Genomic DNA, 25,650 nt, shown 5'->3' on the forward strand with positions numbered 1-25,650 from the left:
GAATTAGCATAGAAGATGCAATAGTTTGACCCAATGAGATAATGTCTGACATGAGGTTTGAGTGGTGACAGAGAGTTCTGTTGAAGAAGAAAATGCATTCGGTACAGTTGCCAAGGATCCTTAAAAATCAAACCTGAATAATAATAATATAAACTGGAATTATTCATTTCATGCATTCATTTTGTTATATCTTGTTAGCTGTGTTTATGTGATGCTCATAATTGAGACAAATGTCTTTTCCATTCAAACCCACCAGTGCTCTATCCTCTACAGTTGATAATTAGACGGGTCCTAGGTACTCAATAGCTAAAGCAAGCCCTAGTGGAACTACCTCAAACAACCATTACACTGCCACAGAGCAGCAATGTGGGTGATATCCTGGGATGGTAATCAGGGCAAGTGCCACGTCTTGCAATAAGGTGGTCTGAATCATAGCCCTTTGCAGAAATTAAAATCATCTGACATCATGCAATCGATATATTTGCTTCTAAGACTGGAGTGAAACAACTATATCTGGTGAGACACTTCAGTAATGAGAGAATATTTCCTGGATGTGGCCTTCCATCTTATTGCTCTCATGTTGCTGGAATCTCAGATTGTTGACATTTGTGTTGTACAATTAGGCTTCATGTTGACTCAAAAATGATAATACAACCACATGGTAAGTGACAAAAGAGAGCCGAAAGCTTTCTTGATTGGAATTTGAGAGCATTGGAATATGTACAGGAAATTGCTTATAGTTACTTTTAAACTGAAAACTTGTGAATATTCAGACATTAACTCTGAGTTTATTGTAGGTCGGACCATCAATATTAGATCAGCTGGCCTCATAGGAAGACATGGACCACAATCTAAGCAGCCCTTTATGGTGGCGTTTTTCAAAGCCAGCGAAGTTCTGTTACGTTCCGTGAGGGCTGCCAATAGTAAACGGAAAAACCAAAATCGAAACAAATCCAGCAGCTCTCAAGATTCTTCAAGATTATCCAGCCCTGGAGGTATGAAAACATAACTTGGCACCTTAAAAAAAAACGGGTAAAATTTCCTCAGCGCGTTACTATGGTAAATTGGCCAGTATGTTCCTTCAGATTATCTTTACCATTTAGTTACATACATCCCATTAAAGGAAGTTCCTCTCAAGTTTGTTGTTGTGTTGCCTCTTTAAATATTTTCACACAGTCTTTCAAAATGTCCTGTTTAAAGTACATTGGAAATTGTGCCTGTATTTTGAGATAAGTTTATCTCCTACTCAGTTTGATTCACTTGTGCCATTATTAATGTTGCTTTATCATGTAAATTTGAAAAAACTTCAATTAGGAAATGTTCATCTATCTGTCATAAAGCTGCTCCAACCCCTTTCTTAATGTGTGACCCAGTTCATCGCCAATTGAAACAGTTCCCTATTACTTATTGCAGGATGTTATGTCTAGTATGATGCAAACGTCATGTGGAAAGCTTTGATCTTCCAGAACCTTTTCTTTTCTGTGATGGTTCTGACATCCTTAATTTCTGCCTGTTCACTGTGGATGGTCCAATTCCTGCCCATTATGTTCGAACCATGATGTGGCCACACTGTCACTCATTTGTGTTTCTTTTTAAATGTTTTAATCAGTTGTCTTTTACCAGAGGGTTTGAGAAATATAATTAAAGAGCTAGCTGACAACAGGAATGACTTCTTACTTCCTGCCTGTGTGAGTATATATTTGTGGTCTGGTTTGCTGGTATTTCATGCTATCACCCCCTTAGGGCACAGCTGGTTATCAGATCAACCAGTTTAAAATGATGAAATGAATCCTGTTGGCATTGAGGATCCAACTCTCGTCTGTCCACACGTATCATTTTACAAAATAATTTAGATACACTTAGTATTTAAGGATTAGCTTTGAGAGAGCCAAATAAAACCTATCAGATGTAATTAATGCAAAATTGAAATCTGGTCACTAATCCCGAATCCTTGCAGAGCTTAAAAACATTGTGTTCCTTATAGTTCAAAAAACTTAGAAGAAATGAAAGAACCACCGCTGACATTGTGCTGTTTATGTCATTCTGGGTTCAAAAACCTGTGTTGGCAGCTGTAGCATTGAAGTTTTGAAATCTCTGTAGGAGCTTCAGGGCTATGTATGATTCTCTGTCGAGCACATTCTAGAGTCACTCTTCCATTTTGTTTTCCCTTGCTCCCCTAAATAGTAATGACATCTGTTCCTTGATAATGAGTGTGATTATGTTTGACACAGTGTAAAACTGATTCTGAATGCCTTAAATACTGTTCTTAAAGCTCAATTTGAAGCAGTATGACAAAAATGTCATTTTTAATTGTGATAATTAAAACCACATTGAAACAAAACAGTGTAATGCACACTCTGCATTTCACGGTTGGGTGAGGCTTCAGTCGTGTGCTGTAATTGCCAGCTTTCTCATCAAACTGTGCATTGGAAACAAAGCACCTGCTTGAAACTGGCACCGACCACTCAGCATGTCAAGGTGTTTCACTGAACTGTAAAAACGGAATTCAATTCATGGAAGAATCTCACAGATTTGTATACCTTCCACTTTGGCTTCAGATACATCAAATCATAGAATCCCTACAGTGTGGAAGCAGGCCATTTGGCCAATTGGGTCCGCACCAACTCTCCAAAGAGCATCCCACTCAGATCTCCCCTCTCCCCTATCCCTGTAACCTTGCATTTCCCATGGCTAATCCACCTAGTCTGCACATACCTGGACACTGTGGGTGATTTAGCATAATCAGTCACTGGTTTGTGCTGTGGTCATGGAATTTGCCAGCTGCTGGAGGCCACTTAGTTATCATGAGGGCGGGGTGGCATGAGTTTGGGAGTGGACCTGGATCCACATTCCTGTTTGCAGTTGAATTTCTGTTCTGCTGGAGGCCCCCGCAAGTTAACGTTCATTGTAAATCGGATCTACTGCAGACACAAAAGCTTCTGCAATTGAATAACTTGTCAAATTATTCAGTCCGAATGGCACAAGTAAACCCATATGGCAATCAGAAGCCCACGCTGTCAGGACAGAAAACTGGGGACAGATTTTTGTGGAAACATCTGAAAGGTCCATTTTATGTTTTAATCTGAATTTTGATTTTTCTGGCAAGATCTGGATTTCAGCTTCTTTCCTCATTTTACTGGTACAGATGCAGATTTCTCAGATACAAAGGACAAAACGTTCCTTGCCTTTCTGATCTTACAAACGAAGTAGATTTGATGAAAAGGTCAGAGGTTAGGCGCACTCTCACATTCAATACGTCTTGACTTTGTCAACAACCATTCCCACAGGGTTAAACTTCCACCGCCATGTTCTGACAAAATGCAGTGAGAGGACCATGCTCTTACCCTGTGGGTTTTTTTTTTACCCTCTGCTTGGTGCAGGGACTGCCAGGCCAAACATCTTGTGCATAAGCCTGTGTTTGTAGGTCTGGCGACTAAAACATTTTCCAACTCTTTTATAAAAGGGAGGGTGTGGGTTGGGGCAAATACAAACTCCCAGCTTGGAAATGTTCTGCTCGAATCCCTTTCAACGGGCACCAAAGAAACACCTTCTAGGTTCTGGGGACAGGTCAGAGCTTCAGGTGAAGGGAGATGAAAACTGGGGCCAATAATTGCACAAATATTTTGTTTCCACTTTATAAAACTGGCATTTAATGTATGTATATTGTTCAAAAGAAAATCTAAAACATTTCCCTTTGATCTTCATTGGCCATTATCGTCACTGAATTCCCCTACTATCGACATCATGAGGTTTACCATTGACCAGAGACAGATCTAGACCAGCTGTACAAGGATAGTGCTTGGAAGAGAAAGTCAGAGACTTGGAATTCTGTGCTGAATGACTTGTCTTCTAATTCCCAAAAGCCGTTCTGCCACCTACAAGGGACCAATCAGGAATTTGATGGAATGCTCTGTGTTTGCCTAGGTAATTGCAACTCCAAGAACACTCTAGAATGATTGGCACAGCATCCATCATCTTCAATATTCAATTCCTACACAGTGGCAGCAGTGTATACCATCTACAACAGGCACTGCAACAAAGCATCAAGACATCTTGGACAGCATCATCCAAATGTGCAATCTGTACCATCTGGAAGGGCAAGGGCAAAAGATGCCTGGGATCACAACCACCTACAAGATCCCTTCCAAGCCATATGCTGTTCTGACTTGGAAAATTACTGTTTCTTCATGGTCTTTTGGTCAAAATCTTGGAACTGTCTATCTAACAGCATTGTGAGTGTGCCTGCATTCCAAATACTGCAGCTGTTCAAAAAGGCAGCTCACCACCAACTTCTGAAGGGCAACTATGGATAGATAATAAACGCTGGTCTAGCCAATGACACCCACATCTCATGATCAAATAAAGAAAACTTCTCACCCAACTGTTCACCAATTCAAATTATAAATATTTTTGCTTTGTCTTCTTACTTCACACACTAAGTCTCATTGAAACTGCTGTCACTATAACACTGTCAAGCAAGACATTTCCCACGAACCATCATTGATGATCATCACATGTTCAGACAATCATTTGTTTTGGTTTGAACTTATGTAATTATCTGCAATATTCAGATTAGGAAGACCAGTCACTATCCCAGGATGGATATAGTGCAATATCAGCTTCTCAGTAAAATGTGATCCCAATCAGCACCTTTTACTCTCATTTTTAATTTAATATTTAAAACCTGTGAAAAGCTTCTTTTTTTATTTTAAGCTATTTACACCAGGTCATTTTTACTTGAAAATACTTTTTGTCTGGCTGCAATGTTGATAGTTTCCAAAGAGACAGTGAGTAATGGTGACATTTCCATTCTGTCCTGGAGTACAGACCCCAGTCAGTAAGCCTGTGATATGTCACAATTAGTTGGAAGGATCTGGATTGGGAAGTGCAGCAGGGTTCATGTTGTTTTAGGAGGCTGGCGTATGATATACCAAGCGGAAGGAGTGGGGGCAGGGAAATGGGTTGAGGGCAGGCAGAAAATTAACCTCGGTAGACAAATCTGTTCATATGAATTGTTGCTGATTTCTCACAATAAATCTAATTAAACCAGACATTATAATAAACAATCATGAATGGACTCTTTAGCTGTTCTTATTTTAACAGCCCTTGAAGAGATAAGATTTAATTGTTTTAGTTTTAAAAATCAGTAAAAAAATAGAGACGTTCGTGCGATTTTTAATATGCATTATCTCACGTTCAAAAACTCATTTCTAAATAACAACACAAATTTTTCAACTGCAGAAGGCTGCAAAATGCTGGAAATCTGAAATAAAAATGGAAAATACTGTAAATACTGAGCAGGTTCAGCAGCATTAGTGGAGAGATGCAGTGTCTGTTATTTCAGAAGGATACTATAAGTCGTCTCAAGTCACTTTCCGTTATGCAAAGCTGGGGTGAAACATTTTAGTTATTCCAATAACAGGATCTCAGTGGTAGGTTTAATTAGTGTTCGAGTTAGATACAATGATACAACCCATTTCAAACCATTGGTTGTAGTTAGAGGGACCAGTGCCCCTGGCAGAAGGATTTGGACAGTGGGCAAAGAAGTGGCAAATGGAATACAACATGGGAAAGTGTGAGGTCATGCACTTTAGTAGGAAGAATAGAGGCATGGACTATTTTCTAAATTAGGAGAAAACTTAAAAGTCTGAAATGCAAACAGACTTGGGAGTTCTAGTCCAGAATTCTCACAAGGTAAATTTGCATGTTGAGTCAGTCGTTAGGAAGGCAAATGCAAGGGCGGCATTTATTTTGAGAGGATTTGAATATGAAAGCAGGGATGTACTTCTGAGGCTCTATAAGATTCTAGTCAGACCACATTTGGAGTATTGTGTGCAGTTTTGAGCCCATTACTCAGGAATGATGTACTGGCTCTGAAGTGTGTTCAGAGGAGATTCATGAGAATAGTCCCAGAAATGATCAGCTTAGTGTATGAAGAACTTTTGAAGACTCTGAGTCTATACTCAATGATGTTTAAAAGGATGAGGGGGGGGGCATCTAATTGAAACTTACAGAATATTGAATGGCCAGGATAGAGTGAGTGTGGGGAAGATGTTTCCATTGGTAGGAGAGACTAGGACCTAAGGGCACAGAGAGTAAAGAGAAGACCATTTAAAACAGAGAAAAGGAGAAACCTGTTCAGTCAGAGAGTGGTGAATCTATGGAATTCACTGCCACAGTGGCCAGGCCATTGAGTATATTTAAGACGGAGATAGATAGGTTCTTGATCGTAAAAGGGATCAAGGGTTACAGGGAGAAAGCAGGATAAAGAGTTATCAGGCATGATTGAATGGTGGAGTCGACTCAATGGGCTGAATGGCCTAATTTCTACTCCTAGGTCTTATGGTCTTATAGTTCAAGCCAATGGAAGTGAAAAAAGTACACTTAAGTTGGGTTGAGTTATCTACAGTTAGGATTAGGATGAATATATCTGTCACTGAGGAAGTACTAAGAGGGTAGAAAGTGTATTTTGAGCAGCAAGGACTGAATGATAAGATGAGCCCTCAGTGTCCTATTAACTAGCAGACGTCAGCAGATCCTGCAAATTTGATTTTTTTCCAAAATTTTCCATGTAGACTGATTCATTTTAAACATTGATTGATAAATTTTTGTTAACTAAAAATATTAAGGGATATGGACAATAGGCCGGTTATGTGGAGTTAGAACATGGAGAGATAAATGGAATGGGCTGGGGCTAAGGTACCTGAGAGTGCAAAAGGTGCATGGAGGTGGGGTAAAGGTGATAGGTCAGAGGAGACAGTGAAGCAGATAGGTGGGAAGGAAGATGGGCAGTTAGGACAGGTTATGAGGACGGTGTTGAGCTGGAAGGTTGGAACTGGGATAAGGTGGGGGGACGGGAAATGAGGAAACTGGTGAGATCCACATTGATGCTGTGGGGTTGGAGGATCCCGGGGCGTAAGGTGAGGCGTTCTTCCTCTAGGCGTTGGGTAGCAAGGGAGTGGCGATGGAGAAGGCCCAGGGCCTGCATGTCCTTGGCAGAGGGGAGGGGGAGTTTAAGTGTTCTGCCACAGGGAGTTGGAAGGTTGGAACTAAGATAAGGTGGGGGAAGAGGAAGTGAGGAAACTGGTGAAATACTCATTGATGCCAAGGGGTTGGAGGGTCCCGAGGCGGAAGATGAGGCTGCAAGGTTGGAACTGGGATAGGGATCTCAAATAGGGATCCATTCAACTCCGAGACTCCCAGTCTCATTCCTCATTTCAGGCTTTTGCCTGAAACATCGATTTTCCTGCTCCTCGGATGCTGCCTGACCTGCTGTGCTTTTCTAGCACCACATTCTCGACTCTAATCTCTAGCGTCTGCAGTCCTCACTTTTGCCATAGAGCAGCCATAACCTCATTGAATGGTGGGATAGGCTTAGGAGCTGAATGACCTAACACTGTTCCTATGTACCTATCTTACTGAGCAACCAAGTTATCCATGATTACTTTCTTCACACGAGTGATTTTCCAGAGTTTTTCTGATAAATGAATCAATGCAGTGTTCAGTAAAAAGGCTAAATTATATTTTGAATAACAGGCCAAGACACTATAATAGTGAGAAATTTTAGGGTATTTCACGTGTAAAAGTGAGTGTCAATTAAGGCACAACCATCTTCATCAATGACCTTGCCTCCATCATAAGGTCAGAGGTGGGGATGGTCTCTGATTGTATAATGTTCAGAACATATTTTGATGACTCAAGATCTGAAGCAGTCCATTACGAAATGCAAGAAAGCTTGGATAATTTCCCAGTTTGGTCTGATAAGTGACAAATAACACCATGCTACACAAGTGCCAGGCAATAACCACCTCCAACAAATAGACTAACCATTGCCCCTTGGCGTTCAATGCCTTTACCATGACTGAAGCCTCCATTACTAACAACTGGAGTGTTAGTATTGACAGGAATTGAGCAGGTCCAGCCAGCCTGCAATAGCAGGTCAGAGACTAGGAATTCTATGGTGATTAATCTCTCACCACCCCAATGCCTGTCCACAATTTACAAGGCACAAGTCAAAGGAGTGATGGAATACTTCCTATTTGCCTGAATGAGTGCAACTCCAGAAGCTTGACACTATCTAGGACAAAGCAGCACATTTGATTGTTATGATGCTCTCTGACAGTAATTGGGAGAGGTCAGTTCCCAGAGTTAAACATGATTTTGATTGATGATAAGTTTAATTTTTAGAATTGGTCACTATAGTGGTTATTCAATGAACATATTCACATAAGGATGCCAATGTTCTTTAACACAAGAATGTTCGTTTGTTCCAGAAAAGAAAATAAATAAACAAAACTATATGAAAGACAATTTAGAAAAGTCTTAAAATAAACAGCAAATAGAATTTCACCTTGCTTGCTTGACAAGATTATCTTTAACAGAAACTTAGTGTCAGAGAAATATCAATTCTATCTCAACATCTACACTTCTTTCTTAACTGACTCTCTCTTTGTGGGACTGCTGTGACAGTTTCACAACTTCTTTCCAATTCTGTTGGCCTGAATCTCCCTTCTGTTTCAACAAGCGAAGACTTTTGTACAAACTTTGACAGCTTAGCAAACTTTGCAAACAAATACTTGAGCCAGCATGAATCTATTCTCCTAAAGCGAAAACATATTTCTTCTGAACTAAACTCCTGAAGTCATAACTAAACCAATAGGCTCTAGTCTGTTTCCACTTTTCTGTCATAAACCCAGCAGTATAGACGCAAATCAGTTAACAACAAAGGTATCCTGCTCAGAACCTGACAGTATCTTTCTTGTAAATTATGTATTTAGGTCACTGTTCCAAGTGACTTACTGATTTTTTTGCTTAATAATGTTAGCTTTGCAAAGTGAAACCAACTTTCATCTGCCTCTGTTTTAACAATCTAAATTCAATAATTCTGTTATCACCCAAATCATCACCTTCAACAGTCATTCCCTTCAAAACTAATACACAGTGGCAGCATATATGCCACCTACAAGATGTACTGCAGTAACACACCAAACCTCTTTTGTCAAAACTTACCTAATCTCTGCCACCTAGAAGGACAAGGATAGCAAATATGCTGAAACACCAGCAATTTCCCCTTTGAGTTATATTTCATCCTGCCTTGGGAGTATGTCACCATTCGTTCACGGTCACTGGGTCAAAATCCTGCAACTCCCTTCCTGACAGTTCAGGAAGGCAGTTCACCACCACCTTCTGAAGAACAATAATACCTGGTGAAATCAGCAACACCCACCTCCCAAGAATAAATAACAGAAGACCGATGTGTTTTAATAGTTATAAACCCCTCTGCAGTTTAAAGAAAAATTGTCAGAGAAACTTCAGAGCAGCATACAAAGATACTCTGTACAAAAACTAGCAAAGAAGTTATTTGGGTAGTTATATCGAGACATTGAATAGTTGATGAAAAGTTGTGATGTTCTTGCTGAGAAATAGTCCATTCAAAGTTCCTTTCATTCCATGGTCAAGCACGAGAAAACTGGAATGAGACCATGTTGAATTCATTGAAGTAGATGGGAAAGAGTACCTTGTTTTAGTCAACAGCAAGTAGATAAATGTTGAGTCTATGCCAAAAATCACAAGTGCCAAAACCAGTGAGGTTTTGAGAAGTTGCTTTGTAACTTATTGGTTGCCAGAAGAGTTACTGTCAGATAATGGTCCATGCTAAATGTCAGGAGAATTTGAGATGCTAGAGTAAGAATGCAGTTAAACACACTCTAATGCCACCACACCCCGTGACATTGAATGGTATTGTAGAAAGTAATATGAAGTTGTAAAGAGGTCTTTGCAGATATCTTTGTTGGGCGACAAGTTAGACCATGGATTCCATGTTTTTCTTTGACACAACTAGACAAATCTCTTTTCTCTTCCTGAATTACAGTAGTGTTGTTACAGGTCGTTCTCTTTACAGTTTAATGCTTAAATATTCTCTCAGGGCTAGGTTATTTTTCTTAAGCCTGGTGTCAGTAGCAAAGTAAGAGAAAATAATGAGAGTGAAGATGGTATACCAGACATGAAATTTGAGATGATTCAGTGCTGGTTAAAGGTCATGATGAAAAAATTACCAAAGTGACGAGGGACAGTATGCACCATCTTTGTTTTTAAATTCCAAAGCCTTAAAAAGATCAATAAGTTAAGGGCATAGATTGACATTTGGAATTGCTGTGTTGCTGCCTTCATGTAGATGTGGTTGAGGGAAGGACAGGACTGGCAGAGGATCTTCAGGCAGGACAGAGGAGAGTGTAAGGGAGGAGGCAGTATTGCATTATTTATTAAGGAGCTAGTTACTGTTATTGTGGACCAGACCAAACCCCCTCAAAATGCTATATATCAAGGACACAGCCTAGATCATAACTTTTTAAAATTTTATTTAAAGATGACTGTAAAGCTCTGGGATTCCAGGTGTGATTCAATTGATCCACCACTGGACTTTGAGCAAAACATACTTTATTCTTACAATGCAGTTCAAATACAAACATAGAAAGAGGAATAGGCATCACTTTAATTTTATTGAAATATGTAATAAAATATTCTTTCACAACTAATTATCAGCTGTTTCAATATCCCACAAACATGGCCTTGGCAAAGGTAAATCCAGCAAAACAGATTTTCCTCATGTGCTCTCTCCTTTCCAGTCCAGGAGAAAAGAACACCGTAAGAAACAATCTAGCAGCAAGAGACAATTCATGCTTTTTGCTACAGCAGAGGGAGAGATGTAGCTATCAACTTCAACAGTCAACTCCAAACCCCACTTGAAAGCAAAACTAAAACCCTAGGCCTGTGGGAGCCTGACTCCACCCATTCATGCTTTTTTTATCTGAAAACAACGCTCAGGCAGTTCAAAGCTGTTTACCCACTGCTTCTGATGTAGATATTCCAGCACACTGAGGCAACACCTCTCTGCAAGAGGAACAGCACAGAACAAATCCCTGTTAAAGGCACAATACCATCACACTATAGTAAGGAGGTGGGGGGGAGGGGGGGGGGAGGGTGGACACAATACCTTGAAAGTGTGTTCAAACAAGGCTTTGTGGATCGAATTTAGGAATAAAAACGAGGTGGTCACACCAATAAGAATATGTTATAAACCCCCCCAAACAATAATGGGCAATAAAGAAGCAGATATGTAGCAAATTCACTAAAGTGTGGAAAAAATAAGAGGGTAATTAGAGGATTTTAACTTCCTCAACATTATGTGGGATAATCATAGTTTAGAGAGGGTAGATTTCTTGAACTATGTTCAGGAGACTTTTTTATATTAACATGTAGAAGCAATATCAAGGGACAGGGCAGTGCTAACCCTAATATTGTGGGCTGAAACCAGAGAGGTGTTCAACATGGACCATTTCAGTGATTAGTGACCATGACACAGTGTGTTTTAAGTTTGTTATGGAAAAGGAGAAACATGGTTTGCAGTGAAGGGTTTTGGAGGGGGGGAAGGCAGATTTTATTAAAATAAGGTAGGAACAGTAAAAATAGACTGTAGACTGTAGAAGTCGACTATATAAATAGCAAAATTAGACTGGGAACATGTACCTCTGGGAAGGGAACAGCAGAACAGTGGGATGTGTTTAAGTAGGAAGTGGGAAAGTATAGACCCAACATGTTCTCTTTAGTGTGAAATGTAAGCATAACAAGCTCAGAGGACCCTTGATGTCTAGGGATTTTCAGAACAAGTTGAGAAAGAAAAGAGAGGCTTTTAACAGGTACAATTGCAGATAAATCAATGGAGGTCTTAGAGGAGAATAGAAAAAGCAGGGGTCAACTTGAGAAAGTAAATAGGAGGGCAAAGAAGAGCAAGAAAAGAAATTGACAGGTAAGATTATGAAGAATCCGAATATATTCTATAAGTACATGAAGGGGAAGAGGATAACCAGGGAAAGGGTAGGGTCTGCTGGGGACCAAGGAGACAATCTGTGCATAGAGCTGGGGAGTATTCGTAGGGTGTTAAACAAGTGCTTCACATCTATTTTCAATCAGGAGAAGAAAGATGTAGGTACAGAGTTCAGGAAGAGTGACTGAAAGGTTATTGAGCAGATTGACATAGGAGGGAAGAGGTATTGGAGATTTTGTTGGTCTTAAAATGGACAGTTCCCCACAACCAGATGAGTTGTATCCCAGGTTGCTGTGGGAGATGAGGGAGGACATTGCAGGGCCTAAAGTTTTAATTTTCTGACCACAGGGTAGATGTCAGTGGACTGGAGACAGCTGATGTGGTCCCACCTTTTAAGAAGGTTTGGAGAAATAAACCAAGGAATTACAGACCAGTGAGTCTCACATCAGTGTTAGAGAAATGATTGGAGAAAATTCTGAAAGAGAGAATTAATCTCCACTTGCAAAGGTTTGACCAGAGATAGACAGCATGGCTTTGGCAGAGGGAGGTCATGGCTAACAAATCTGGAGGAACTTCTTGAGGAGGTGACCAGGTATATTGGCCAGGGCTGGGCAGTTGACGTAGTTTATTTGGAGTTCAGCAAAGTCTATGAATAGCTCCCACATGGCTGACTGATAAAGATGTTTAAAGCACATGGGATTCAGGCTAACTTGGCAAGTTGGATCCTAAATTGTCTTAGTGGTAGGGTGGTAGAAGGCTGTCTGTGTGATTGAAACTCAATGTATCCTCAATGTACCCAGTGTTGGATCCTCTGCTATTTGTGATGTTTATAAACAACATGGAAGAGAATGTGGGTGTGTGAAAAGTAAGTCTGTGGATGGCACGATGATTGGCTGGGTAGTTGGCAGTGAGGAAGAAGGACTCAGTTTACAGGAAGATATAGACCAATTGGTTTGATGGACAGATCAACAGCAGATGGAATTTAAAATTTATAAGTGTGAGGTGATGCACTTTGGATGAATAACAAGACAAGGGAGTACTCAGTGAATGGCACAACACTAGGAAGCACAGAGGAACAGAAGAATCTTGGAGTTCTTGTCCACAAATCCCTGTAGGCACCGGGACAGGTTATTTGGGTACTTAAGAAAGCATACAGAGTACTTGCCTTTATCAGTAATGGCATAGATTAGAAGAGCAGGGAGCTCTACAAGACTGTGGTTAGGACACAACTGGAGTACTGTGCGCAGTTCTGGCCACCACACTATCGGAAGAATATGGTTGCACTGGAGGGGTGCAGAGGAGATTCACCAGGATGTTGCCTGAGATGGAGGATTTTGGCTATGAAGAGAGGCTGGATAAGCCTGCGTTATTTCCTTTAGAACAGAGAAGACTGAAGTGGCAATAGGTTGAGATGTAGAAGATTATACGGAGCATAGACTGGGTGGATAGAAAGCCGCCATTCTCCTTAGTTGAAAGGTCAGTAACAAGGGGACTTTAGCTTACAGTGAAAGACAGGAGGTTTAGCAGGGATTTGAGGAATTGTTTTTACCCAGAGGATGCTGGGAATCTGGAATGCACTGCCCGGGATAGTAGTTGAGTTAAGAAAATTCACGACCTTTGAAAAGTATGTGGATGTGCAGTTGAAATAATATTCATGGATATGGGCCAAATACTGGAAAGTCAGATCCATGTGGCTTTAGAGTAATTTAGATTTGATGGGCTGAAGACACTGTTCTATGCTGTATTATTGTATGACTCTATCGATACTCCCTTGCAGATTCCTTACATCCACATCACAACATGCCCTCCCACCTATTTTTCTGTCCTCAGCACATTTGGATACATTACACTCTGCCCACTCCAAGTCATTCATATAAATAGTCAATAATTGCAGCCCTTGGACTGTTTCTTATGCACTCCACTAGTTGCATCTTTCTGATCTGGAAAAAAAACCCATGAATACTGACTCTCCAGCTTCTACATGTTAACCAATTCTCAATCCATGCTAATACATTGCACCAAAAAACATGAGCTCCTATCTCGCGCAATGACATTGTATGTGGTACCTTATCAAACATGATTGATTGATTGATTGTTGTCACATGTATCAAGATACACTGAAAAGTGTTGTTTTGTGTGCTATACTGGCAGGTTGTAACATCGCATTAGGGTAGCAGAACAGAGTGCAGCATACAGTGTTTCAGCTACACAGAAGGGGCAGAGAGAGACAGAGATCAGAATTAATATTTGAGAGGTCCATTCAAAAGTCTGATAACAGTTGAGAAGAAGGTATTTGTGTTTGAATTCAATCTTTTATGCCTGATTTCTTCCTTAACAATGAATTCTAGCATTTTCCCAATGACAGATGTTAAAGCTAACAGGCCTTTAATTTCCTGCATGCCTCTCTTCTCAAACAGGGGCATTGCATTAATAGTTTTCCACTGGAACCCTCCTAGAATCCAGTGAGGTCTGGAATATTGCAATTAATATCTCCATTTCTTTATCTAGGGGCCATTCAGTAACTTCAGGTATTTTAATTTATGGGGACCATAATATTCTGAGTAATAATTTCACTCAGCAGAAGTGCAAGAGGACTGAAGGTGTCAATATTATACCACATGATAGAAACTGAGGAGAGAAACCAGGAAGTTTCAGGGCATATAGCCTGACATTAGCAGTGGGAAGGTGGTGGAGATTATTAAAGGCAAATTTTGCATGCTAAACTTGATCAAGGTACTGCAGCAGATACAAAAGGAATATATTGCAAACGCTAGAAATCTGATGTAGTAGCTAATGACTGGGACGTTAGGTGAAGGTTGTGGGCCAGCCTGCCAAACAGAAACTTGAGATCACACCTGTTTCCACCAGCTATGCCTCAATGTTATATAGTCCAGGCAATGGCTTGACAGGAGTATTGTGGTTTCTGCCCCTCTAAGCCAGAAAGACCTGTCTCCAGGAGCTACTGACCAATTAGACGGCTAGCAGCTCTTCGGTCTTAACACTGCCATTGGGCATGGTGGCCAATGCCAGAACTGCAGCAGTCCCCAGACTGAAATACAGTGACTGGGGTTCACTAGTGTCTATTAGCAAGGTATTGAAGGTAGGCAAGTCAGTTGGTTCGGGAAGGTGTATCTTCCAACAGGGGTGGCCCTTACTGCAAGGCTAGCCCTCCATGAGCTGTAAGTAACTCAATCAAAGTGGACTACTCCCTTTCGATCCCATAGGATTGACTTGGATGAGTAACATACCTGTAACGTATCCCCATTTGCTGATGATATAAAGTTAGATTACAGAGTAAATGGTGAGGCTGCAGATGGACATAGATTGTATGATGAATGCACAACAGCATGCCAAATAGAATAAAACATGGCAATGTGCGAAGTCTTGGTTTTAAAAAAAATAAGAAAAAACAGAAATCTTTTACCAATAGTAAGAGGCAGGGAAATTTTTCCAATTAAAGGAATCTGGGTGGCCTCATATATTCAATACAGAAGGTTAAGATGCAAGTACAGCAAGCAATTAGGAAGGCAGATGGTATGTTAGGTTTTTCTTTGCTAAAGGATTGAATTATAAGAGGAAAGAGTCTTCCTACAATTATACAGGGCTTTGGTGAGGCCACATCTGGAGTACTGTGTGCATTTTTGATCTCCTTACGCAAAGAGGGACATATTAGCTTTCGAGAGAGAGCCACAAACAATCACTGGATTGGCCCTGTGAATAAGGGGCTCGTACAGTGAGGGTGAGATTGAGTAAACTAGGCCTGTACTTTCAGGAGTTTAAAAGAATGGGAATTGGAATAATGGAAACATTTAAAGTTCTTCAGGGACTTGACGGGATTTTGCTGAGGAAATGTTTCCTTCGGAGAAAGGGAGGACTGCAGATGCTGGAGATTAAAATCGAAAGTGCGGTGCTGGAAAAGTACAGCAGGTCAGGCAGCATCTGAGGAGCAGGAGAATCGACATTTCAGGAAAAAGCCCTTCCTCTTTCCCTCAGTTGATTCATCTAGTACATGGATGACAACTTTAAAATAAGTGGCCAACCCAGTTGGGACTGAGACTGTGAAACTTTAGAATACTCTGCTACAGACAGCTGATGGTGTTCACTTCTGGATTAGATTGAAGACAGAGAACAATCAATCTCTTGGAGTTGTAGAGATTACAAGATTTGAGGAATGCAGGATTGTGGAGTTGAGGTGTAAAATCAGCCATGATCTTGTGGTATAGTCGAGCAGACTTTGAAGGCTGAATGTTGTTCCTGCACTTATTGGGCTGAATATAGCAATGCCATTGAGGTATCTATCATGATGGAGCCTCTTATGATAATTCTGATATCTCACCTTCTATTCTTACCAGGTAGTTTCTTCTGCTCATTGTGTATTCCTCATATCTCCCAAGCATTCTTTATTTCCATTGGACAGCTCTATCCGACCCTCCAGATTTGGAGCTAAACCTGAGAAGGCAAATAGCAATGCCAGTGAAAAGCCAATAATGCCTCCCCTCTGTACATTAACGTGAACTTTCCCGAGTACTGGAGTACTGTAAAACAAATTGCACCCAAAAATCAGCCAATAGCCAGAAATAGCAAGCCAGCAATTAACCTGTAATTGTTGTATGATTCCTCAAAATGATGCTGGTAAAAGCATTTTCACATCAGATAGCATTATAAATTGATAATCCATGCCAATCTGTAGCAAGTGAGGTATTTGGCTGATCCAAAATAGAATGTGGATAGTTTAAAACTGAAGCACAATTTTTCTGCAGATGTTAACTCCAACGTAGAATGTTGGTGGCATGAGATCCTTACACCAGTGCTAATCATGGGCAGATCTTCTCCAACCAGGAACACGTTTCTCCCACCGAATTCTGGGAGAGTAGTAAGCCACTTAATGCCCAATGTGTGGCCCTAGTTTCCGTTTCTAAGCTTAATGGGTTGAATTTTATGTTGGGTCGTGGTGCTACTCTCTTGATTGAGAGTCATGGTTTAAGCTTGTCTTTTCCTGGCTGGCAGGTTCCCCACCCGAGCTCATTTCATGGCCATCAAGCTGTTTACTTTCTGATTTTCTGAGGGAGTCACTTCTGGACAATCAACTACCGCACCCTGAGAAATTTCAGAACCAACCTGTTTAAATGCTCCACTGACAGAGTGTGAGTAATAAAGGTTTATAATCTGTTGGTGGGATTCCCATGAGTACTGTGATGTTGCTAGTATGGTGTTTGTGTTTATTTTGACTGTACACTAACGCCAGTCTTCCATTCAACAGATTACAACAGCAGTGAGCAGAAGCAAGCTTGCAAGAAGCATGAACTGTATGTGAGTTTTCGGGACTTAGGGTGGCAGGTAATCAATGGCATCTTTTTGTGCTTTTTTTTGTGAATGATTCAGAATTTTTTTACCGCAGCAATGTCCTATTCGCTTCTTAGTGGTGGCAGGACTAGGGTGATGGACATTTCACAACATACTTCAACTCAATGCTGAATCCACAGGATTGACCTGTGCCTCAGTGATGGAGAATATTCAGATATTGGGCTTGATGTCATGACTTTACCAGAGGTAGAAGAGTGAGGGAAGAACAGAAAATTGTGCATTATGAGGTGTGCAATTTATATCCTTTGATAAATGCCGTCCTGATCCAGATCAAACATGGACAATTAAGGGCTGGAGAGAACAGGCAAAGACCATGGAGGGAGGATGATAAAATCTACAGGAGGTGTGCCAGTAGATCACTGGGAAGGGTTGGCTAATTGTAGTGAGCGATTGCAGGGAAGAATTAGATCAGTGGAGACAGAGAGATCAGATGTTGAGAAGCTTAGGAGATCAGCTGACGGGATCAGAAAGATCCTTTGGAGGGGCTTTGGTGCAAGTGATCAGGGCCCCCCGAGTGTTTGCTGAGGAGAGAAGATGCAGATAGAGCTGTCAGAAGTATGTGTGGGAGTATCATGGTGTATTTGTGAAGTGGAATGGAGCAATCAGGTGAGAGGTCTTGCAGGGGTTTTGATTTATTGCTGGGGTGTTTTGGGGGTTTGCTTGAGAGACCTGAAAGAGACAACCCCTCTCCCCTCAGCCCAAAGGCAGTGTTGGGAACCCCTTCCCACCTTATTTTAGCTGCCTTTTCTCGAGCCCTGAGACACTCAGACAATCTTTGCGATGAAGCACTTGTGCTCGAAAAATCGATTCTCCTGCTCCTCGGATGCTGCCTGACTGGCTGTGCTTTTCCAGCACTGTACTCTGGGCTCTGATCTCCAGCGTCTGCAGTCCTTACTTTCTCACGCTCAGACAATTGGCATTGAAAGTAAACCACAGCTAAAATTTGAGTCTCAGTTAAATGTTTAAATTATGGACTTGTTTAAACTTAGGGAGCAGGGTAGTGTCTGAGTTCCAACCATTAAAACTGAAAATGCAGTTGTTGGGTTCCCAGTATCTGAATTTTCAGTTGCCGAAGCCTCTTCTTTCGGGCTTAGTCTATTTGAGGTTAACCTTCAGCCCCAGTGATTCTGTGCATTTTATGTGGAAACGGTTTGATCTGAAAGACAAATTATAAAAAACATTTCAAATTATGCCCTCCAACATCATAAAACTGGAATCAGTTGACCATTAACATCCATTTCTAATGACAGCTGTACAGCTTGGAGGATCTTGGTCTGAAAGTCCACAAGCCTGCGATGTCACAGGCTTGAATCAGTTAAATAAGTGAAAATGGGTGTGTAATGTGTAATGAGGTCACCTCCAGGCATCATTGCAGCTGGAACCAGGCAGAAGGGCTTAGAACCCAATTTCCTGGCCACCACTTGACCAAATCTGCTGACAATACAGTAACACCAGGCAGAGAATCGCCGTTTGAGTCTCTTCACAGATAAAGGTTTGCGCAATCTATGTTAAAAACTGATTCTCATCTTTCAACATTTTTCCATATTCAGAGCTCAGTGGATCTGGCATCATTAAGGGCAGATGTCTTTTAAAAATAGTTCAAATACCAGAGGTACAAAAACATTACAGTCTTTACTGTTGATGCTTACAAACTGTAACAGTTTCAACATAGAGACCCTTCTATCTTTGGGGTGCATTGCTGCTATTGCTTAATCTAGAAGTTACCCACAGAGCAGTTACACTTTCAGGCTTGTATTTCTAGTTGCTTCCCCTATTCCTGCTCCTTGGTCTAAATGTGCTGTACATGTTACTTTGGCTATGCAATGTTTTAAGAGCTCCACATTTTCCCCTGATTTGACTGCAATCTCATCCTATTCAACTATTTAAAGGGAAGAGCCTTTGTTTAAATCTGTAGACAGAATATGTTAACTGGACCTTCATTCAGACCTTTAACTCTTCCACGTGTACATCTTTCAGCACTGACCTGGAATCAAAGATTAATCTGTTACATGTTGTGACTAGCAACCCTTTAGGAAATGGATTGGTGTATTTTCTTCAATTTTGGTTTGTTTGGTCTGTAACATATGGAGACTGGGTGGAACCTTTCCCAGGGAGGTGGGAAACTGGTATTCGGCTCCTGAATCCAGCTCTGCTCTGATGAGAAACTTATTAAGGTTAGAATGTTCACATGGTGAGCCCTTCATTGGCATGGTAATAAGTATTCAATGCACAGTGTATGCCGGTGGGAGGACTCTTGAACCTGAAAGATGGGTCAGAGGCCTTCTGGTTGTAGTCCAAGCTAAACTAGGTGCTAGGCGCTCTTCCATCTGCTTGAAGCTAATACTCAATGTGGTGAGATGGTGGAGTCACTCTATAGGGGTGCCCTTTGATTCTAGCCTTGCGAACAGATGGCAGAGTGTGCAAGTAGGCCCATCACCTTCCAAAACCAGGAGATTCCCAATTGGCCTCCTTTGATAAGTCTCTTAGCAACCCTAATTGTCTGCCTGCCTTGTGTGATTTTGCTGAGCCTTAACAAGCAGCAACTCTTTCTTGAAGCTGGCAATCAACTGCCCTTGAAAATTTTTGGGCCTGTTTTCCTCCATTTCTGATGTTCAAAAATTGAGCCGTAGGAGTTGGGATACCTGGGTTGTGGCTTACTTTCCCGATATTCTGGATTCCAGCAGAAATCCGCCCAGGAAAATCATTAGTTTCTATCAAAAGAAGATCAACCCTGTGCAAGAATTGGAAACATTCTTTAAAACTATTCTGACCTTTTCATGTATCCCAGTGAGTCTGTGCAGTTCTGTTCTACTTGTAAATTCACGATCAATGTCAGCACTCTTCCTTTAAGTTAAGTCCAGAGGGTGCTCAGGAAGATGGATATGTTAATGTGAGTAATATCAGCGAGCATGTCAATGAATTCCAACTATTAAATTGGTTTCATCGTCAATTTCTGTTGCATGGTACATATTTGTAATATATTCATACCTCTGTGTGTGAAATGGGTCTAAATCATCAACAAATCTTTTTAACACATGATAACCTCTTCAGGTATAAGTTATTTCTGAATTTTGAATGTTTTTCACTTATATAATGACATTGGAACACCTAACCACAAGTGTGTGACTGGAAAATGCTGTAGATTTGGCTGCAGTGCAAAACAATGCTGAAATCTCCTAAAGCGGTAGCACAAATTTAGTCAATAAACTCAATCCTTCCTGCCTCTGCATCCAAAATGCTGGACTAAAATGATGCCTGGGTCTGCTCAAAAAGTTTCATGACAGTTAGTGTTTTTGAAGAATACATTTTCAGGCTATTTTCGGACAAACTATTCAAAACAATGGGGCTGGTGCAAAATGAGAATTATCTTATTAGTTTCGCGTTGACCAGTGAAAGCTTTCTGCAAGCTGTTCAGTACATCTAAAATATGTTAGCACTTTGTAAAACAGCACACAGGATTATTAATTTGAATTGATTTAATCAAGACTATTGAGGGTATGCCGCACATAAGATGTAGCTAATGGAGTTTTCAGAAAGAATAGATAGTTCTTTTTACATTATAGAGATAACTGGATTATAATTGCCTAATCTGTTTCTAGGATTGGATCATAGCCCCAGAAGGCTATGCAGCTTTCTATTGTGATGGAGAGTGCTCTTTTCCACTCAATGCTCACATGAACGCTACAAACCATGCAATTGTGCAAACACTGGTATGTGCCATAATCTTCTAAATTCATATATATTCATAACGTTTGACTAGATTTTTAAATATTTGAATATTGAAGGATGAGGAGTGCCCTAATAGAAGCTTACAGAATTGTGAGAGGCTTGGATAGTTGGAGACTTTTTCTCAGGGTAGAAATGTCAACTACCAATAGGCAAAGGTTTAAGGTAAAAGGGAGAACGTTTAAAGATGATGTGAGAGGCAAGTTGTTTTACACAGAGGGTGGTAAGTGCCTGAATGGGCTGCCTGTGGAAGTGGTGGAGGCAGATACAAAAGCAAAGATTAAGAGCATCTTGCCAGATATATGAATAGGTGGGGAATGGAGGGATATGGACTGCATGGAGGCAAAAGGTTTTTTAGTTTAGAAAGGCATCATGTGTGGGCGTAGTCTTGGTTGTCCAAAGCGCCTGTTTCTGTGCTGTACTGTTCTTTGTTCGAAATTCATAGTCTCAGATATCAGTCTGTGAAGCTTGTCAGATCTGGTTTCCTTAATTTTCCATGATGCAGATGCAGTTGGAATTTATAACCTTTTTGAGCCAAATTCTCGCAAACCATATTTTATTAAATTGGCTAAAGTTTAATGAATGCATTGTTAGTATGTTGCCAGTGTTATGTTAGAATTGAGCAGCAGTGGTATAGAAGATGGATTGAGTAACTCTTAACTTTTGAATAGTTTTGACCAGCCAATTATCCTTGAAAGTGATAGGCCTTTAGAGAAGCTATTTCAGTCATATATTTAATCTGGTACAGTGAAGAGGAATATGCAAATATTAAAATATAATTAAAGAAATTCCAATGCTAGGATAGTTCTATTCTTTATGGTTAGTATATTGTCACAAAAATATCAATACATAAGCAACTCTTGTGTTCTCTTCTCTCTGGTTCAGTGATGGGTTTGGGTTTCTGATAAAAAATAACAGCAATTTTTACAACATAAAATGTTCCATTTTGTACTCAGTAACTTTTTTAATACTAAAATTACAAGGAGGTTAAACGTATTCTAATTGTTTCTTCACTCGAACATTGGACATATTTCCATTATAGCAATTTTTGATACAAGACTCGGAAATTGATGTACACTCAGTAGCTGTGGATGGTTGGATCATATAAATGTAGTGTGATTCCTGTGTCTTTAAAGTGCGATGATCAATTGAGTGTAATTGAGCCCTGAGAGACAATTCATCTGATCCTGAAGATGCCACTGGTTCATCATGATCTCATTAAATGGTGGACCAGGATTTAAGGCTGAGTGAACTCTTATATAATATTCTATTGAGCATTAGATAAGTCAACAATTTTTTTCATGAGATTTTGTGATACACGGGTTTGGCCCAACATGTCTTAATGGCTTATAAATCAATCCATCAGCAAATACTTCAGGAACTTTTATTTTTCTCAGCCTACACATGTTTGGAACATGTCTGTTTATTTAAGGATTTTGTTTCTACTTGCAGGTTCACTTGATGTTCCCTGACAACGTCCCCAAACCTTGCTGTGCACCAACTAAGCTAAATGCAATCTCTGTGCTGTACTTTGACGATAGCTCAAATGTAATATTAAAGAAATACAGAAACATGGTGGTAAGATCATGTGGTTGCCACTAGCTGGGAATTTCAAAGAGGAAGAGGACCCAATTAAAAATACAATCTTTAAACCATCTTTAAATTTTCACCAAGGGATCCCAAATTGGGTTTGAAGGTGCTTCATGTACAGTGTTATGTATATAGTACTCGTTGTGCTTATAATTTATTTCTTTCAATTTAACTACTTTGCTACATGAAAATTAAAACAGATGTTCTCAGTCCTTTCTGGTAGTGCACAAAAAACAACTGTGGTTGACTAAATATTTATTCAGTAGAGCTGAAAACTGGTACATTTTTAGACAAAGCTTTTCTTTATGAAACAAACGTTGCAAAGGTGGTAAATGGTTTATTAACTTATCTGATTTCCTGCTATATATATTTTTTTTATAAACAGAGGAATTTAAAAATATTTTTACACACTTCATCTCTTGCTGAAACTGTGCTATATAAAATATTAGAGATTAAAATGTTGTCTAATTATTGTCCTATCCATCATGTACTGTGTATCTACAAACTTGCTGGCCATTATGAAAACGTATTTGCAATTCTCCTGATGATTCATTCTTAATTTCAGAACCACACTAACTAGTTACTTGTATCTATTTAGTCCATAAATTCAAAATATTGACATCACGTTGTAGAAACAGCTCCCGTTACATTGAAAATATGTAATGGACAGCTGGATGGACATTGAGGTTTTGTCCCAGGGAGTCACACAGTGGAATATGCATTTCCCCGGACAAACTGTCAGTCTTTGCATTCTATCACTAAGTTTCCTCACTGTGAAAATAGTCATTATGAATAAGCTGAATTCAAAGGTGCGGAATTGATGGTTCAGTGGTACAGAATCTTGGACCTATCCCACCTAGAATACAGTGTTTGATTTTGGACACCACTTCTCAGGAAGGATATATTAATCCTTGATGGTTCACCAGGAAGTTTACCACAGCTTAACCAGCATAATCCAAGATTTGGGCCAATAATCTTTGTTATCGGCAACAGAATTATGGCATCAAAGGCAGGCAAATGTGATTGAGGTGTGAAGCAGCTATGGCAGAATAAACACGGGTGACTGATCTACTCCTGTTCTTGTCTTCCTGTGCCCCCAAAACCCAGTTTAACTTATGTTTTCTGGACTCACTGAAACTGCCTGTGTTTTACTTCTTCTGATCTGGTATACTTTCCCAAGGCTGATTAATCGCGATAATCATTTTCTAAATCATTTGGTATCAGCCTGAAGCTGTATGTGAAGTCAAAAACAGCATTTTTGGTCATGATGTGCTCTTTTCAAGAAATTGTTATGAGTGCTTTTAAATTGACTTTGAACCTGGATTCTGGAAACTTTCCAACATAAAATACTCATTAGCTGAGATAAAAGAGATCTGTGCAGCCCTGAGCCTAGCAAATCGGTGAAAAGTAGGGTATAAACAGAAGATGCTGATCTTACATTCTCTTCTGGTCTTACAGATGTTATTGTTTTAAATAAATGAGATAATGTAAAGCTCAGTGTGTTTCTTTAAGAGCATCTATTCCAGCTATTCAATCACTGACAGTAGGGTGACTAGTATGTAATCTAAATGATGCCATTAAAGGGGGGTAATTGGAGAAACATGGGCTGAAGCAACTACCCAAGCCTTTAATACAGTGGAATGTAAGTTAAGCAACCATCCACAGTCTCTCCTTTTAATCGAGACTAAATTCTTCACTTCAGCTATGCTGCTGTGAGGAGATGCCACCTTGCAAGTAAGATTAGAGTTAATGTCACTGCTGTCTCATTAGAGAGAGAGGTTTGGTGATGAGTTCAACCCAAGGGTCACCATGCCGCAGGTGAGGGGAGATCTTGAGAAGGTGGGATTTTCATGGTAACCCTCAGCCAGTGCAGGGATCGATGATTTCGTGTTACAGAACCCTGGTGCAGGAATTGAACTTGCACTGTTAATATCGCTCACCAGACATCCAAACAACTGAGCTAACCAACCCCAATGCAAGTAAAGAATGTCATGACTTCAACAACCTTTCACGCTTCTGACTCTTGTGGTGCACAAAGATGCCTTTAGCCTGTTGTATCTGTGCTGGATCTTTGGAAAGGTATTACGATTGGGATTACTGACATTGCCAAACTAAAATTCCCTTTGTCTTGCAAATGTTTTCCTGTCAAATGTATTTATCAAAATACCTTTAGGAAGTTAATATTGAGTCTGCTTCTATCATCTTTTCAAGCAGTACATTCAGATTACACTAACTTGTTGCATAAAAATAGGAACCATTCTCCCCTTTACCCAATTATTTTTGCCAAACTTTTGTTTAACTTGGTGTCTTTTCATAATTGATTCTTCATGTAGTTTTATCTTCATATACTCTTATTAAAATCTGTTAAGCTTAACTGTTTTTGTTAAATCTCCCTTTAACTTCCAAATTTTGAGATCTATTTAACTGAAGTCAGTATGTTTTAATAAAACCTTCAGTAGGATTGTCTTTTCACATTATTGAATTTGTATTCCTGTATTCATGCAGCACAGCTAACTTTCAACATGAATTATCAGATTATTTGGCACCGTTCATGAACATAAAAGTTATTTTAATTTACTTATATGCATAATTTATATTGAAAAGGAATCAGAAAATTGTTCTTCATAGTTGATTTTAATATTTCAGACTGGTAGTACACTTCCTGAGTTATCTCTTTATGTATGTTGGGACTTAACATGTGGAATAATTGGTATAAGTACAACTTCCAGAACAATGCAAGAGTTGTGAAATTTGGTATATGATCAGATTGGTTCATATTTTTTTTTAGATTAGATGAGATTACTTACAGTGTGGAAACAGGCCCTTCGGCCCAACAAGTCCACACCGCCCCGCCGAAGCGTAACCCACCCATACCCCTACATCTACATTTACCCCTTACCTAACACTATGGGCAATTTAGCATGGCCAATTCACCTGGCCTGCACATCTTTGGACTGTGGGAGGAAACCGGAGCACCCGGAGGAAACCCACGCAGACACGGGGAGAACGTGCAAACTCCACACAGTCAGTCGCCTGAGGCGGGAATTGAACCCGGGTCTCAGGTGCTGTGAGGCAGCAGTGCTAACCACTGTGCCACCGTGCCACCCACTATTCTGTACTGATAAGACATACAAGCTATACTGCTT

At 40.1% G+C, this 25,650-nt stretch overlaps 1 protein-coding gene across 2 annotated transcripts in view; it reads left to right on the forward strand.

Moving 5' to 3' along the window:
* bmp5 (bone morphogenetic protein 5) overlaps window positions 1–23,996 on the forward strand; it is a 135,722-nt gene extending 111,726 nt beyond the window's left edge. Inside the window, exons 4-7 of one of the 2 annotated variants that reach the window (XM_072560170.1) lie at window positions 798–995; window positions 17,085–17,161; window positions 20,788–20,898; window positions 22,367–23,996. In XM_072560170.1, the coding sequence (XP_072416271.1) occupies window positions 798–995; window positions 17,085–17,161; window positions 20,788–20,898; window positions 22,367–22,516 (536 nt within the window). In that variant the 3' untranslated portion in view covers window positions 22,517–23,996. Of the gene's footprint in view, window positions 1–797; window positions 996–3,924; window positions 4,382–17,084; window positions 17,162–20,787; window positions 20,899–22,366 lie in introns of those variants that run through there. The other variant, XM_072560179.1, reaches the window with a different exon arrangement.
* The last annotated feature ends 1,654 nt before the right edge of the window (window positions 23,997–25,650 follow it).

Source organism: Chiloscyllium punctatum, chromosome 3, assembly GCF_047496795.1.
Source record: "Chiloscyllium punctatum isolate Juve2018m chromosome 3, sChiPun1.3, whole genome shotgun sequence".
NCBI classification, from domain to species: Eukaryota; Metazoa; Chordata; class Chondrichthyes; order Orectolobiformes; family Hemiscylliidae; genus Chiloscyllium; species Chiloscyllium punctatum.